We start from the raw sequence: 16,750 nt of genomic DNA, 5'->3' as shown, positions 1-16,750 counted from the left end.
TAATTGAGGCAGTTTAAGCTTCAGAAATTGCTTTGGAATGACCACCCAACCATCCAAATGCCCTCCAGGTAGGCTATTTGGTCCTAAAACGGAATCTATATTTTCATAAAGATGGGAGTATGAGGATCTTGATGTGTGCAGGCAAGTTGCAGATGTTAACACTCTCTAACTCCATGATCCAGACTGAAGCTGTCCCTGAATCTACTGGCGTTTTAAAATGGTTTCAGAGGATGGCAGAGACGATGTCATCTCAAGTGGGGTGAAAGATGGTGAAGATTCTTAGGCACTGGAGACGATCCACCAAAAAAATACAGTGGCATACACAGATGTATCAAAAGGGACCCAGAACAGTGTTCAGTCAGTGGGCCTAGCATAACTGGCTACCCCTCTTAAGCAAACAATCATACCAGATCTGGCGTGTGAGGACATGTGCTTTCTATTGAGGGGGAGAAGGCATGAAAACCTACCTGATGAAAACCTCACTCTTCGACACAAGAGATGTGCTAGCGACAAACATTAGCACATATGGCTTTTAGCCTCCTTTCTAGCACGTCCATCTCCCATGCCCGAGTTTGGGAGTTCGGTGTGAGACTGCTTGTCTAGGCAACAAAGGTTACAATCCCTATGAGCCAGTGAGAAGGGAGCCATTGTGTCAAGAATGTAGCCTAACCATTTCAAATCACTGTTGTTACCTACACAATCAATTATATCCAGGCCCAGAACCTCTGTTTTTAAGTGGCAAGACAGCGCTTCTGCTTTTGGGCAGGTTTGCCCACTATATGTTTTTTATAAATGGAGAGGATAGCCGCTTGAAAATGGTGTTGGAAGACTAATGGCTGGATAAGCCTACTCACAAGTATAGGGAAAGCATAGACATTTCATTGTCTTTTCAACCTTTAGGCTATATCATATTTAAAACCAGATGCTTATTTAGCCTACTGTAAAACCTACAACTGTAAAAACAACAGCACAAAACAGTCAGCATGATCACTTAGATAATTGTTCACTCTCAGACATTCTTCACTAACAATAAGGTATGACTCCAGAAGACACAAGGAACTAATACAACATCTGTTCATGCGAGAAAATGTCACATGAGACTTGTACGGCGCCCGTGTGTGGAATGTATCGCTTCAAGGAGCTCAGTCTTCCGACTCATGTCTCGCTTTCTTCTTGGGATGCTGTGTAGTCAACTCTCAGCGAACCAGAGCTGAGGGTGAGCCTAGCAACAGAGACTTTACACCAATCACAGTGTGTTTGCTGAAGGGCGGGATCTCGTTCTCGGTCATTTGTTCATGCCACGAATCCTCGACGTGCATAGGGGTTGGTCGAGCCACAAATAATGACAGTCCTGTTCTGGTTTTTAAGAAAATATGCAGCCTCCCACTACATGTTAAATGTAAATAACACGTCAACTGTGAAATATGTTCTTCTTTACACAATTGCGTAATCTATATATTATGGAACGCAAAGATGATAGCAACATTTGGCACCCTCTAATGAAAGAACACGTGAAATTGAAGAAATGAATGGCAACAAGAGTTTGTCATCCCTTGCACAAGCAAAGTTTGTATTGCACATTCATTTTATGGATCCAAACACGCTATAATAAAAAGTTCTTCTGAATGGCTGGAAGCAGGGACCGCCTAGCCTATGTGGCCCCGCCTTGCTGATACGACAGGAAGCGCCTCCGCTTTATTGAGCAGAGGAGAAACGTAGACAGGCCTGAGTTATAGCGAGTTATTTCGCCAAAGACCTCAACAAGAGGCACTGGAAGTAAACAAAATATACATTACTGTGAGGCTACATGCAAATGCAGTCTTACGGAAAACGGATCAATATGAAGAGATGATATTGTGTTTACATTTTTAATGTGTGGCAGTGGCTACTACTGGCTAGCTTGCTAAAGAAAGCGACAAGGAACGTGGTAAGTAAAGTATGTTGATGCAGTTAAAATCGTGTTCCATGCTCTCCAGATGCTCCTAGAAATGTTATGTTACATCCGTCGGCTTGCTTTCGGAACACTTTTCTTAGTTGGTATTCATTAATTTAATGATTAATCCAAAGGCACGATACTTTTTAGTCCCCAAACTCGATGATTGGGCTGAGAAACATTTTGTATTTACATCTTCATGTGTACGTTCAAGCCGTGAAAACAGGACCGAAGCTTATATTATAAGACTGCATGCACTCTTTCCAAACTTTCCGGGGCCTGGTCGAACTCACCATCGGTTAATTAACAAAGAAGCGAGCGCTCTGTGTGGGCACCACCACGTGTGAGGAAGAGGAGTTACTCCTCGTCCTCTTCCAATTGAGGTGCCGCCGCTCTGTCTCATAACCCTTTATTTGTTGACGTGTATTTCCAGTATGAAGAATGCAAAATGCAGGGGGACATTTCTCATATTTTGAGCGTTTCCGTGGTTATTATTTGAAGAGGTGTGGCATTACGTGGTATAACGTTTTATATTTTTAGGGATGGTTTCAATTATCTTTGCACAGTTTTGAGAAACGACTGATAAAATGACCGGATAGGCCTATTGTCATTCTAGCTAATGGCAGCTTGTGTATTTGATGCCGCTTGCGCAATAAAAGGTATTTTAGCAAATAAACATTTAATGTGGATTCCAGTTGTTTTACATTGACTGTTTTTGTGCATTTTTAACATTCCCCAACGTTGAATCATGGTGGCCTTATTCAGAGGATGCAAAATATGCATAAATAAGTTTGGAGGTAGGCCTATCGGACCCCATTCACAACCCATTTTCGTGTCCGTCTTCCCGCAGATAGTATAGCCACATCAACAGATTGCATGTGTTTGCTGTTTGCACGGCAGTCCCGTTTGTGTGCGCCGCTCTCATCTATTTCTCAGGATCGGGTCCTCTTTTTCTCTCTCTCCCCCCCCCCTCAATCCATCTGCAGGGTGCCAGTGTGCTGTGTGGCTGACCTCAGGAATGTCGTGTTGACTGAACCCTTGTTGCATTGGATATCAGGTCAGATTCCAACCACCCACACACAGTCACAGACACACATTCTCTCTCACACACACACAGACACACACACACACGCTACTTGTCCCATGTCAGGACTTCTGTGTCAGCTGAGCTCTTGCTAACCAGAGTCGGGTCAGTTGGGTGAACAGGGAGACGCTATAGGGGCATCGAGCTGAAAATGAAGACAGGAGGAGGGAATGAGAGGTGCCATGTTGAGAGCTAAATCACAGACCTCCATGGCTGTGGCAGCTCTTCCTCATGCTCCTGCTGCTTTCCTTCACCCCTAAGCTTAACTCTATTTGTCTTCGTAACTCAAATCGGAAAAAAAAAAATCGAAATCAAGTTTTCCTTTGTAATTAAATATAACAATAATTATATTGCATGCGCTGATTTTATGTCAATGTTTGGGCGTGAAATGATGGTCTGTCCCACTGCTGGGGAATCCCCTTGGAGTTCTTTGGGGCTATGACGTCAGCCATGATGCAGCAGTATCCTGGACGTACCGAGTGTGTGTTTATCCAAATGTAAACACTGTATCCCCTCTATCTGCCTCTTCTCCTTAGTGATTCTTAATTGGCCGTATGGGTTGTCAATCAGCATATGCTTTCCAGGTATTCAGATTATCCTATAAATGACTTCTCCGCTCAACTTTGCATGAAGCCATCTAGTTTTCTATCTAACTGTGCAAAATTCCTTTTCCCCCTCTTTGTTTAAGAACAACAACAGAAAAACATAAAAACAAAAACCTCCCTTGGGGTTAAAACTCACCGAGACAACAGTCTGCTAAGACTTGTAGCTTTTTTGGGAATTTCCAGTGTCTCCTCCAGAGTCCCCTATATTCTCTCTCTATCTCTCTCCATCTGTCTCTTCTTCCACACCCTTTGTGACCTTCACGATTCTTTCCGACCCCCCACCCCTCTCTCTGCATCCTCCCTCTCTCCTTCTGTCACCGTCTGCCATCTTCCGCCTCTCTTACTCCTTTGTTTTTCACTTCCTCTCTGTTTACTTCTTTCATTTCCTTTCTCTCTCTCTCTCTCTCTCTCTCTCTCTCTCTCTCTCTCTCTCTCTCTCTCTCTCTCTCTCTCTCTCTCTCTCTCTCTCTTTTGGACTACCCCCTTCACCTCCTCAATCCCTCTCTCCCACTCTCTCGCTGGTACACTCCCCCGACCCTCATTGTCATCTCTCCCTCTCTCTCTCCCTTCCCCTTTCAGGCGATGGCTCAGGAGGTTCAGTATGAGCCGGTGGCCCAGATCGGCGGCGGTGCCTATGGGACGGTGTATAAGGCTCGGGACCGGGAGAGCGGCCAGTTTGTGGCGCTGAAGAGCGTGCGTGTGCAGACGGACCAGGACGGCCTGCCCCTCTCCACCGTAAGGGAGGTGGCGCTGCTCAAACGCCTGGAGCAGTTCGACCATCCCAACATCGTCAAGTAAGGGAGACGAATGCCGAACACACACTGGCATGCACACCTGCACACACTCCAGCTCGACCAACCCAACATCTTCATGTCACGCAAGGTTAGAGATGGATGTTAAACAGATGCTCTCACTCACTCACTCACTCACTAACTTACTGCAGTTCAACCAACCAAATATCGTCAAGTAAGGGTCTGATGGGTGCAGAACACACAAACTCTCTTCAGTTCAACCATCTCAGCATTGAGAAATTGAGGCATAGACACACTCATGCTGTTACACACACCATTCCAGTGTTGTCAAGGCAAAAATGGATTGGATTCAAAACGCTTGACCATGTAAACATATCCTGTGACGAACGACATTGACACGGACAAACACACAGACTCACTCGCACCCGATTCAGTTTTGACTGGCACCAACATGCACACATCAAAAGAAGACCTTCATTTCTTCAGACCCACAGGAATAACCTGGTTACCTTGAACTGGCACACGCTCAACACACACACACACACGCACAAACGTTCTCTTCCTTAGACACAACCCATACTTCAGCCTCGTGCTTGCTGTGCTTTGGTGATTGGCTCCCCCTGATCCTGCAGGTATTTTCTGCCTCGGGGTGGTTGAGTCACTCGGCATGTGCCAACTCAAACCCTTTATTCACCTGAAGTCCGTTGGCTGAAAATGTCACGGCTGTCTCACTCATTTTAAAACATAGGCTGCTAGTTCTCCTCCTCCCATACAACTTCTGCAGTTGTGTTCAATTGCCCGTTGTTTCTACGTGTTGTTCACTCACTAAACTCTGTTGTTTCTACGTGTCGTTTACTCACTAAACTCCGTAGTTTCTACATGTCGTTAAAGTTAAATTCTGCCTGCCCTTCACTGTCAAATGCACTGTGATTAAACTCAGTGTGGACAGTGCTTCTGTTGGCCGCGGGTCACTAGGGGAAAACAACTGCCAGCTTTCAGACAGCTTGCATGCTTGACTGTGATGACGACGACCTCAATGCCACATTTAGTGACTGGAAACCTCTACTTCTCCATCCGCTGCGCACTTCTCCTGCGCGGTTGTTTGCGTCGTCGTAGCTGTTCATGCTCAGAAGAGATGTGCCAGATGGGGGAGAAAAAAGAAAAAAAAGGGGACCTGTTTTTATTGAAACAAGGGCTATTTTCTGTTTTCCCAAAAAGAGCCGGATGCCTTGCAGTGTTGTGTTGCAATTGCTGAAATGGCTGCCGTGACCTTTTACGTGGGCTAGTCAGTGCCTGGCTGCTGATGTGGTTCCTGATTAGTCAGCTAGCTCTGTAGTGCGGTGGCAGCAGCAGCAGCATCAGTGGCAGCGTTATGATGGCTGTGTACAGACCTCTCCCAGACTAATCATGCGTCTTAAGATAAGGCAATGTATTAGCTTTCAAAATGAACAACTAGGCTACATTGTTTTTTTTTTTCTTCTATATTATCACAGAGAAGGTTTGTGCTACACATGTGAATGTTGATTATCAATACAGTGCTGTGTTTACAGAATGCACAACTTAGGTGGATCTTCATACGGTAAAATGTGTTTTAACTTGTCGATCTCCATACACTAAAGTGGGTTTTAACTAGTCGATCTCCATACACTAAAGTGGGTTTTAACTTGTCGATCTCCATATGCTAAACTATGTTTTAACTTGTTGATCTCCATACGCTAAAGTGGGTTTTAACTTGTCGGTCTCCATACACTAAAGTGGGTTTTAACTTGTCGATCTCCATACGCTAAAGTGGGTTTTAACTTGTCGATCTCCATACACTAAAGTGGGTTTTAACTTGTCGATCTCCATATGCTAAACTGTGTTTTAACTTGTCGATCTCCATACGCTAAAGTGGGTTTTAACTTGTCGATCTCCATACGCTAAAGTGGGTTTTAACTTGTCGATCTCCATACACTAAAGTGGGTTTTAACTTGTCGATCTCCATACACCAAGGGCGTAACAATGGTGTTGACATTGGTGGGGACATAATGAGCGCGTAGGTTGATGGCGTTTAGACGGGGGGTCTGGGGGACCTCCCCCATAAAATTTTGCATTTTTTTAGATGCAATTTCCAGCATTTTAACCAATTCTGGGGTGGATAGTAATAAGGTTTAAACGAGTGCAATCAGTTCGTTGTGCATTTCTACATCAATCCGTGGAAGCCACGACATTTACAGCCACTTAGACAGCATTAATTAAACAAAACTTAGATGTCATTTTAGCAGCTCGGACGGTCGCCTCCACAGTGTGTGAAGCGACATTTCACTGAAGGGGGACGTGACCGAACAGGTTTTTAAAAGACTGTTCTGTGATAAACTTACTGTTGATTTGGTGAAATAGCCTCTTATGTCCGTCAGTTTCCTTTTCCTGCCCGAAGCAGACATTATCCTGCCCGAAGCAGACATTATCCTGCTGTCACCGCGCGCTTTACTACCAACCTAGCAACGATAACTAACGCTAACTAGTGCAGGAAGATGAGCCAATCACAGATAGCAAGGCTGTCCCCACCAATGACACGCCGTCTTTGATAGAAGGTACACTACGCATACGCATGAGGGTAAAATGAACCATTTATTTCCCGAATGCCGTGCAATTACCCATTCAAAATTGGTATGGACATTTTAAACGTATCCAAATATTGGTATGGACACGTCCATAGCGTCCATACGCATTGTTACGCCCATGCCATACACTAAAGTGGGTTTTAACTTGTTGATCTCCATACGCTAAAGTGGGTTTTAACTTGTCGATCTGGTATTCAATAGCTCCAGAGAAATACTTTCATTCCTGCCTTTCACAGTTTCCTCATGCCTGGAATTTAACCATGATGTGTGTGTGTGTGTGTGTGTGTGTGTGTGTGTGTGTGTGTGTGTGTGTGTGTGTGTGTGTCTGTGTCTTCTCTAGGCTCATGGATGTTTGTGCCTCCCCTCGGACGGACCAGGAGACCAAAGTCACGCTGGTGTTTGAGCATGTGGACCAGGACCTGAAGACCTATCTGGAGAAAGCCCCAGCTCCTGGCCTACCAGCACACACTATTAGGGTGAGGATTGAGATCTCGTTCTCCCTCACTCCCTCTTTCTCACACACTCAAATACATAACAAACACATACACCCTCACACACACACACACACACACACACACACACACACACACACACACACACCAGCACACACTATTAGGGTGAGGAGTGACATCTCGTTCTCCCTCACTCCCTCTTTCTCACACACTCAAATACATAACAAACACCCTCACACACACACACACACACACACACACACACACACACCAGCACGCACTATTAGGGTGAGGATTGAGATCTTGTTCTCCCTCTCTCTCACACACTTGAATACATAGCACACACATTCTTTTGGGTGCGTTCTCTCTCACATACAGAGACTCATTTATCACTTCCATCACACAAGTCATGCCTACCAGGAACTGATGATCTACTTAGTAAAACTGTCATATGCCCCCCCCCCCCCCCCCCCCCTCCCATCCTGACCTAGGACTGAAGGTACAGGCACTGCTTATTGGTAGTACAGTTTTTCTATGAAATTTGGCACATGACTGTGCAAGGTCCAAAAGACTGTGTAATCAGTTTTTTCAGTCCACCTTTCGATTAGTCTTCAGTCAGGAATTTAGTTTATAACTTTTGGGCCGTTTGGCCTGGAACCACAAGCCCCCCCCCCCCCCCACCCCCCCCAACTGACTCAGTCTTCCTGAGTTCACATGAAATGGGTTTCACTTCCTGCCAAACTGGATGTCCTAACATTTTGAACTTTCATGGGAAATTCACTCCTGGGTGGATTTCTTAACTGTGAGCGAGAAGTACATTCACCACTTTTGCTGAAGAGGCCAAAGTCATGCTGCATCTTGGCAACACACTGTTGTTTTGATGTGAAGCTTTGCTGTCTGTAGCCTATTTGTTTTAGAATGAGGAGTTTGTATTTGGCCACATCCATAAATCTGATGAGATTCAAGCAATTGGAGATGAATGTTCTGCTCTCAGAGAGATGCATGCAGACATCATGTCGTAACATACAAACATCTTTTGAATGGTGGTCTTATGTGCTGATGTGTGTGTGTGTGTGTGTGTGTGTGTGTGTGTGTGTGTGTGTGTGTTGTTTGTATGTGTGGTGTATAAGTAAACATGTGTATGCGTATCCAGATATGTACTGTGTACATATGATGTGTGTCCGTATGTGCACTTGTTCTGTGCTGACGTGTGTGTGTGTGTGTATATGCTGATTGTATGTGTGGTGTATAAGTAAACATGTGTATGCGTATCCAGAAATGAACTGTGTACATATGCTGAGGTGTATGCTGAGGTGTATGTTGATATGTGTGTCCCTATGTGCATGTGTTATCAGCTGACGTGTGTGTGTGTGTGTGTGTGTGTGTGTGTGTGTGTGTGTGTGTGTGTGTGTGTGTGTGTGTGTGTGTGTGTGTGTGTGTGTGTGTGTGTGTGTGTGTGTGTGTGTGTGTGTGTGTGTGTCTCAGGACCTGATGAAGCAGCTGATGAATGGTCTGGAGTTCCTGCACTCCCATCGTGTGGTGCACCGTGACCTGAAGCCCGAGAACATCCTAGTGACCAGCAGGGGGCAGGTCAAGCTGGCTGACTTTGGCCTGGCGCGCATGTACAGCTGCCACATGGCCCTCACACCTGTGGTGAGACTACACACATACACGCCATCTATCTATCTCTCTCACACACACACACACACACACACACACACACACACACACATCTATCTCTCTATCTCTCTCTCACACACACACACACACACACACTCGCATACTCTCTCTTTCTCTCTCGGCCATACTCACATAAAGATTCATACATACACAACCTCTCATATACACCGCTCTCTCTCTTTCACTCTCTTTCTCTCTCGCCCATACATACACAACGTCTCATATACCCGTCTCTCTCTCTCACACACACACACACAGACACCTTTCCTTGTCTCCCGCACAGCTGACATGCATATAAATGGATGACATGTTTAGGCCTAAGCCTGAGGCAGGGCTTATGGAGAACCATATGGGTTTCACTGTCACACTCCAATAAGCACAGACACGTATGTGGGATGTGTAGAAACTATCTATTGAGGGATTGGTAGTATTGTGTTGGTTCAAGCTCTCAAATGTTCTGTCATTTTGTGATATTCTCCATCACGTCCCGTATCTGAGTGTGACGTGCCTCGTGCGTGAGCGTGGCCAGTTATCTGATTGCCTTAGTCTCCCTTATGCTCCATCAAAAGTATACATTTGTAAGAGAACTTTTTAAAGGCACTTAAGTTTAGCGGGACCATGGTGATTGTGTGTGTGTGGCCTTATTGGCATGACACACACACACACACACACACACACACACAACCACTCCTGAAAGAGTGGGGTTGACATTCTAATCGTGCCTTAACTTCTTTGTGGCACATTTCTTCACACCCACGTACATACATACATACCTACACACACAGACAGACAGACAGACAGACAGACAGACATACACACACATGTATTAGTGTGCAATATACACTTCCACAGTCTGCTCGCTGAAGTTGCGTTGTTGACTGTGCTGAAGTCATAGCAAGCGCGCCCTCAAAGAGGATGTTGGGCTCTTATGCACACAACCCCAAACCAACATGTGTCTGCCAAAAAAGAGGATGTATAACCAGTTAAAAATGCACACCGGAGGAGGTGTGAAAGACACACACACACACACACACGCACACACACACACACACACACACACACACACACACACACACGACCAGTTAATGCCTTGCTTATGTGCCCTCCTGGAAGTGAGTCACATCTACTTTGACTGATGTACTCGAAAAAATGTCCTGCTTCCAGTGAACTAGACACCCTCTACATACCTGTGAGATTCCCTAAGCCCCCCCCCCCCCCTCCATCACCAGACCCAAGGGTTACCTGATATGTATACGTTCATTTAAAGAGGCAGGCATTACAGAAAACTTGGAAGCCAATCAGCTAAACAGTAAAGCTTTCTACCTGATCTGTTTCTGCAACTACAGTGGCGACTGTATATCATAAAAAGGCAATTCTGACAACTTCTGGATGTCTAGTGAGAATGAACGGTGTGTCTTATGTCTCCTATGTGTCCAAATGTTATCAAAATGATTTTGAGGATGTTATAAAAGCTATTTACCTACGACATCATACCTCATAGTAAACAATACACAATGTTACTGTTTTTACATATACATACATATTTACATGCCCTACGCACAGAAGAGCCGGAGAATTTTGCCCAGTAATATTCCCATGCGACTTCGCAAACAAGACATGATCTAAAGACTCTGGGAAGTCCATAGGACAGGTCTGGACACAGATCTCACAGAAACGCCCGGGTTAGTTTTACTTCCACTTGATATAAAAGATGTGCACTGAACTGCTCTCCAAGAACACACTTTGATCATTATTATTATTTTGATTTATTTATTTTTATAAGTATCTCCCTCCTGCTGTCATTCTCTCTCTGCTGTCATTAACTCTTCTCCTCTCTTCTCTCTCTCTCTCGCTCTCTCTCTCTCTCTGCCCCATCTTTGCTGCCCCCAGGTGGTGACGCTGTGGTATCGCTCTCCTGAGGTCCTTCTCCAGTCCACGTATGCCACACCTGTGGACATATGGAGCACAGGCTGCATATTCGCCGAGATGTTCCGACGCAAGTGAGTATCTCTGCACGCGTGTGTGAGTGTGAGAACTTCATCAAGATTAATATCAGCCTGGGATCTCTCGGCTTTCAAACAACAATGGCAGTAAATCACCTGCTGATTGAAAATGGAGTAACGGATTGTAAAACCATGATCGTTTGCTGTCCCTAGCTGTGCTTGACTTTGTCTTTGAGATCTTTGTGAGGATGCACAGCACAGGACGAGGGACCTAATATACATCTGAAACCAGTTCCAAACTCTTTTGTTTTGGAGTTTAAAACGTTTAACTGAGAGCCTTGGCCAGGATAAACTGTCATATGGAAGATTTAAGAAGAGCTTTAAGAAGAGCGTAAGGTTGTGTGGTCAGGATGTTGAGGGTAATTTTATGTTCTGGCGCCATCATGTGGTTTGTTTTGGTATTGCACATGATGTGGCAGCAAAGGAGGGGGTGGGAATTCTCTCTTCTCATTCTGATTCGATGGCCAGCAGTACTATGCAAACTGCAAACTGCAATCTAACACAGAGAGGCAGTTTAATACAAAAACAGCACCCAAAGGTGTGTGTGCGCGATTCATTACTGTCGGCTGCAGTTAACAAGAGCTTATGAGAGTGGCATGTGGGAGCACCTAGATCTGGTCTGTACGGCAGATTGCCATGAACCAGATTGATCTAACAACACTGAGAATCACTACAGCAACACCATGTTATGTTTTGTTTTTTTCCTTTTTTGTTTTTCCTCCACCCAGAATTTAGTATGTGCCGTTTTGTCTCTCCTTCTCGTAGACCTCTGTTTTGTGGGGAGTCTGAAGCGGACCAGCTGGGGAAGATATTTGAGTAAGTAGGCCACCAAAACAACTGGGCTGACAGCCTCTGCATAATCATGGGAGTTCCTTGTTATGGAGATGATGTTTATATAGACAGAAGTTTAGCCTTCAGTAGGGATAACCACTTGGTGGATCTCTGATGTCCGAGGCAAGGATGGAAGTTTTGCCAGGTCGGAAGAAGCTTATCACCTCTGGTCTAAACATGCTCTTGTAAATATGCAGACTAAGTGGTACCTGATATTCTAAGTTACACACACGCAGACACACAGAAAAGCCATGTTTCTGCTTGTATAAGTGCATGATTCATATAAGGTAATTAATAATACTAGGCACTTGATTATTATATTCTTAAGCCATTAACAGTGTTGGGAAATGATCTCCATCACCTGGGCTATCCCCGGTGTCATGACTGTTCCTGGTTCATAATAATAATAATAATTCCCTTAGAGTGATTGGCCTGCCATCTGAGGAGGACTGGCCTGCTGACGTCACTCTGAAGCGCCACAACTTTAGCCCACAGAAGCCACTGCCATTCCCAGACCACGTGCCGGAGATCTGCAGCAAAGGGGAAGACCTGCTTAAGGTGAGGCACTGACCGCTGTTCTCTGTCAACGGCTGTTGCTCTTGACACTCATCCACGGCTGAGGTGCCCTTGAGCAAGGCACCTAATCACGATCACTGCTCCCCGGGCGCTCAAAAGCAGCTCACTGCTCTGGGTTAGTGTGCTTCACTGTGTGTATCACTACCCTGGATGGGTAAAATGCAGAGATAAAATTCAGAGTGTGTGTGTGTCACTATCTCTGCCGTAAACAGTCACTAGTCACTAGGGCTCATTTTTTTCATTTCCATTCCATTTCCACACCTGTGTCTTGCGACTTAATGTTTATCCTCTAAGTCCATGCTCCATATGAAAATTATATGAGAAATTATATTTTTTGTCAGTAGGAGTTGGTAAAGACCCCTCCTCTTAACACATCTTGTGTTTCTCTCCATCTTGCCACACAGAAAATGCTCTCCTTCGATCCCCTGAGAAGAATTTCTGCCTTGCACGCCCTCCATCATGACTACATGAAAGAAGAAGAGGACTAACGTCCGTCCTCATTTTAAGCTAGTTTTATTTTTTATTTTAATTTCAGGAAGACCGGTAAAGGGATTACTTATGTGGTTTTTGTTTTAGTTTTTTTTAAGAGGCGCTCTTTAATGGCGATGATGACTCCATGGACTGCACTGCAGAGGAATCATCTGGGTTGCACGTCACATCCCAACTAGTGCCATACATTAAGAGTCAGATCTCTGTGGTGTCAACGTGGATGTGTTGTGCGTTTAGCGGAGTATTTGACGGCCCATTCCGGATCAAGTGATCAGTCTTATCTAGCTACCCCTTTTGCTTCTCACATCATGACTGCTATTCTGAGATGGGGCGACTGCTATTCATAATTGGTGCCATCCATTCAGATTAGTGCCATAGCTGAAATAAGAATGAGGACGGCAGGCAAGGTTATGGTTTTTGTTTTCTTTCCTTTCCAGAATAAGAATAAGACAGAAAAGGGGTGCTAGAGCAAAGAAAGTCACTATAGTTTTATTTTTTTGTAAAAGTGCAGACAATTCCAATGCAAAATTATGCATCCAGCCACACTGTGATCCTAACTTTTTGATGTTGATATTGTAGTCCTAACTATTTTTTTACATTGTTGCGGTCACGGACTGAATCAAGATGTGTTGGTTAGATTGGACAGTTCTGGTCCAGTATGGTATGTCTGAGTGAACCCATCTTCTGGAAATATGCCTTATGTGCCCTGACACCATTGGCCTTCGGAGGTTTCTGACTTCTCTTTAGTGTTGAATGTTGTTTTACTGTTTTCCGATGAAGACGGAGACTTCCGGTATCTCCATGTTGGTGTGGTACATCTTTCAGTGCAAAATGGTATTTGTGAGTTCAGAGTGTGTTTTTCGGGGGGGGGCTGGGAATTGTTCGTAAGTATGTTCATGTGAGCACACACACACACACACACACACACACCCTTAGTTACACAGAGAGCTCTGTGTAATCCAGAGAGAGAGCGTTATCCAAAAGATTGATAGTCGCTTGTGCAGCCTCACCATTCGTTTTGGTTCATTCTCTTGGGTCACTGCATTCCAGTGTACACAGTATATGTGATGTGGTGACGTTCGTGAAAAGAAAAAGACCAAATAAAGCTGCTATCTCACATTAATGCTTACCTTGGTCTGCTTTGGTTTGTATTAGTGTGTTACAAAGATGATTTTTTTTTTTCATGTTACACACATGTTGTGTTAAACTGCTAGAGAACGTTCCTGACATCACTAAGGTCAAGGGTAACGTACCCAGTGGGCACACACACACTCGTAGGGGAAAATGCTTTGCTGTACTGTGATTACCATTCATCACTTGAAGGTGGAGTCCACAATTCTAATCCAATACACTTTTTTGGCAAATTCAACTAATTGTGGTGCAAGCAGTAGCCCCGACCACATCCGGGCTTGATGCCCATGGAGGACACAGGTTCGAATCCGGCCCGATGTAATTTCTCCTGTCCACTCCCGACCTCTTCTCCCTCTCATTTCCTGGCCCACTCTTAACTGCACTATCGATTAAAGGCAAAAAAAAGCCCAAAAAATAAATCTTTAAAAAAAAATAAAAAATTTGTATTAAGGAAACACTGCTGTTTGCTGTTGTTAACCGACAATTTAATGAGACCATGGGTACAAAAAGAGGTTCAGTAGGATGAAATACACAGACTGGGAAACAGCAGAGTGATGGACACAGTAGAGGCCAGGCAGGCAGCGATGCCTCTGCCACAGGTCTGACCTAAAGGTTCCCATCCACATGTGCTCCAGCCGGCCAGAACATTGCTTTCTATCTAGCTATTTACAAGACCAGGGCACAGTTCTTGAGGGGCACTTGATTTACTTGAAGTAGGTGGGACTCCTAAGCCATTGCTGACAGGCCCATGTGTACAGCAGTTCCTCTGATTTAGGGGACATTTTGAGCACGAGGAACATTTCTAGTGTAGCTGTAGCTGGCACAAGCAACACTTTTTTTAATGTGTATGAAGGAAAGGTTCTTCACAGGCCCATGTGTACTGTAAGAGGGGTTCTTGACAGGCCCATGTGTTCCGTGAGAGGGGATCTTCAGAGGCCCATGTGTACCGTGAGAGGGGATCTTCAGAGGTCCATGTGTACCGTAAGAGGGGTGAGAGGGGATCTTCAGAGGCCCATGTGTACCGTGAGAGGGGATCTTCATAGGCCCATGTGTACCGTAAGAGGGGTGAGAGGGGATCTTCAGAGGCCCATTACAGTAGAACCTTACGTATTTAAAGAGAGTGCAGGAAGTGTCACATTGCTGGCACTCAAGGCTCACTGCTGGACACTGTTGAAGACATGTACGGTTCCCAGGACAAACCTCGGGCTGGCGGATTTGGCTCAACGCTGATGCAATTGATTTTCACTACAACTCTCTTGACCAGGAAGCCATTGTGGAAACAAGCTGAACAAACATTAAATATAAGGGATACGTTTCGGCCTTTAGTTGATTCTAGACATGATGAAGATGATGATCTGTGTTTCAAGTAAGGGTACACGGTGATGCCTTTTTCAAACTGTGGCAAATGGCATCTTAACATGGTGTCATTATACAAGCATGAATCATAAACCAATCAGATGATGCCAAAGCACATATAGGTAAAATAATCTGGACATGGAATTTGAAACAATACAAAGGCAATTAAGACATCAAACTCAGAATGCACACAAATTAATTACGTAAGCAATAATTCAATGAATACAGACAGTCTTTGGTAAGATCAATGCACCCACCCACCCTATCCCATCTTAACCTTGTAACCAAGGTAACCAACTCTGTGTTCTCCTTTGGTACCAGAGGAGCGTAAACCCTTAAAGTTCACGACAAAGCTCAAAATGGAGCCTGTTGCCACCAAAACACAAGTCAATTCAGAGTATTGGCTGAGAATAATGCGCCTGATCGGACAGCCAATGAAACACCTGCTATATATACACAACATTCCATGCATTCTTTCCCAGTCTCTGGATGATTATCCATGTAAAAAGGGGTGATTAAACATGCAAAAGGCCTTTTCATGGGTGTTTTCTGTGCCTGCCCTTGAAATGAACATCACAAGACAATGGTGAAACCAGCGACGTGAACACAGCTAAGTGTGGTCACCAGAGAGAGGCCACAGGCAGGAAGCCTGCGGGGACCTCTGCTGGTCTGGAGGCAGAGACAGACTCCTTCGATTACTCTGTGTCACTGGAGCTAAGGCCTCTTTCAACACACACGCACGCATGCCAGACGCACGCACGCATGCACACACACACACACACACACACACACACACACAGACACAGACACAGACACACACACACACACACACACACACACACACACACACACACACACACACACACACACACACACACACACACACACACACACACACACACACACACACACACACACACACACACACACACACACACAGACACACACACACACAGACACGCCAGACGCACACACGCACATACACACACACTCTAAATATTAAATATCTGTATCTCCTACTTAACTGAAGAAAACAAATCTCTACCAATATTCCCTCAATAATACAAAGTTGTTAGTTTGTTATCTTGGCAGCTGTAAATGCATTTATAAATTGTACCGAATTGATCATTTAAATACATATTAAAAATAAAAAAAAAGATAGATAGAAAGGAGAAACAGATTCTCATATCTGATCCATACCATGAAAACACTGCACCCCAAATACGCGTGCTTGAACTAAATTTAGTAGCGGCTA

The 16,750-nt window shown here is 44.7% G+C and overlaps 1 protein-coding gene across 1 annotated transcript; it reads left to right on the top strand.

Annotated features, from left to right (window-relative positions):
* The first annotated feature begins 1,713 nt into the window (after window positions 1-1,713).
* cdk4 (cyclin dependent kinase 4) lies at window positions 1,714-13,997 on the top strand. Its single transcript, XM_080845987.1, has 9 exons — window positions 1,714-1,927; window positions 2,920-2,990; window positions 4,202-4,416; window positions 7,318-7,453; window positions 8,915-9,082; window positions 11,000-11,109; window positions 11,878-11,928; window positions 12,366-12,501; window positions 12,924-13,997. The coding sequence occupies exons 3-9, from the start codon at window positions 4,205-4,207 to the stop codon at window positions 13,005-13,007; spliced, it is 897 nt and encodes a 298-aa protein (XP_080702113.1). The 5' UTR covers window positions 1,714-1,927; window positions 2,920-2,990; window positions 4,202-4,204; the 3' UTR covers window positions 13,008-13,997.
* Window positions 13,998-16,750: the final 2,753 nt, after the last annotated feature.

Source organism: Sprattus sprattus (genome assembly GCF_963457725.1).
Source record: "Sprattus sprattus genome assembly, chromosome: 10".
Lineage (NCBI taxonomy): Eukaryota > Metazoa > Chordata > Actinopteri > Clupeiformes > Clupeidae > Sprattus > Sprattus sprattus.
Note: the sequence above shows the minus strand (reverse complement) of the source record. Positions and strands in the feature narration are given on the sequence as shown.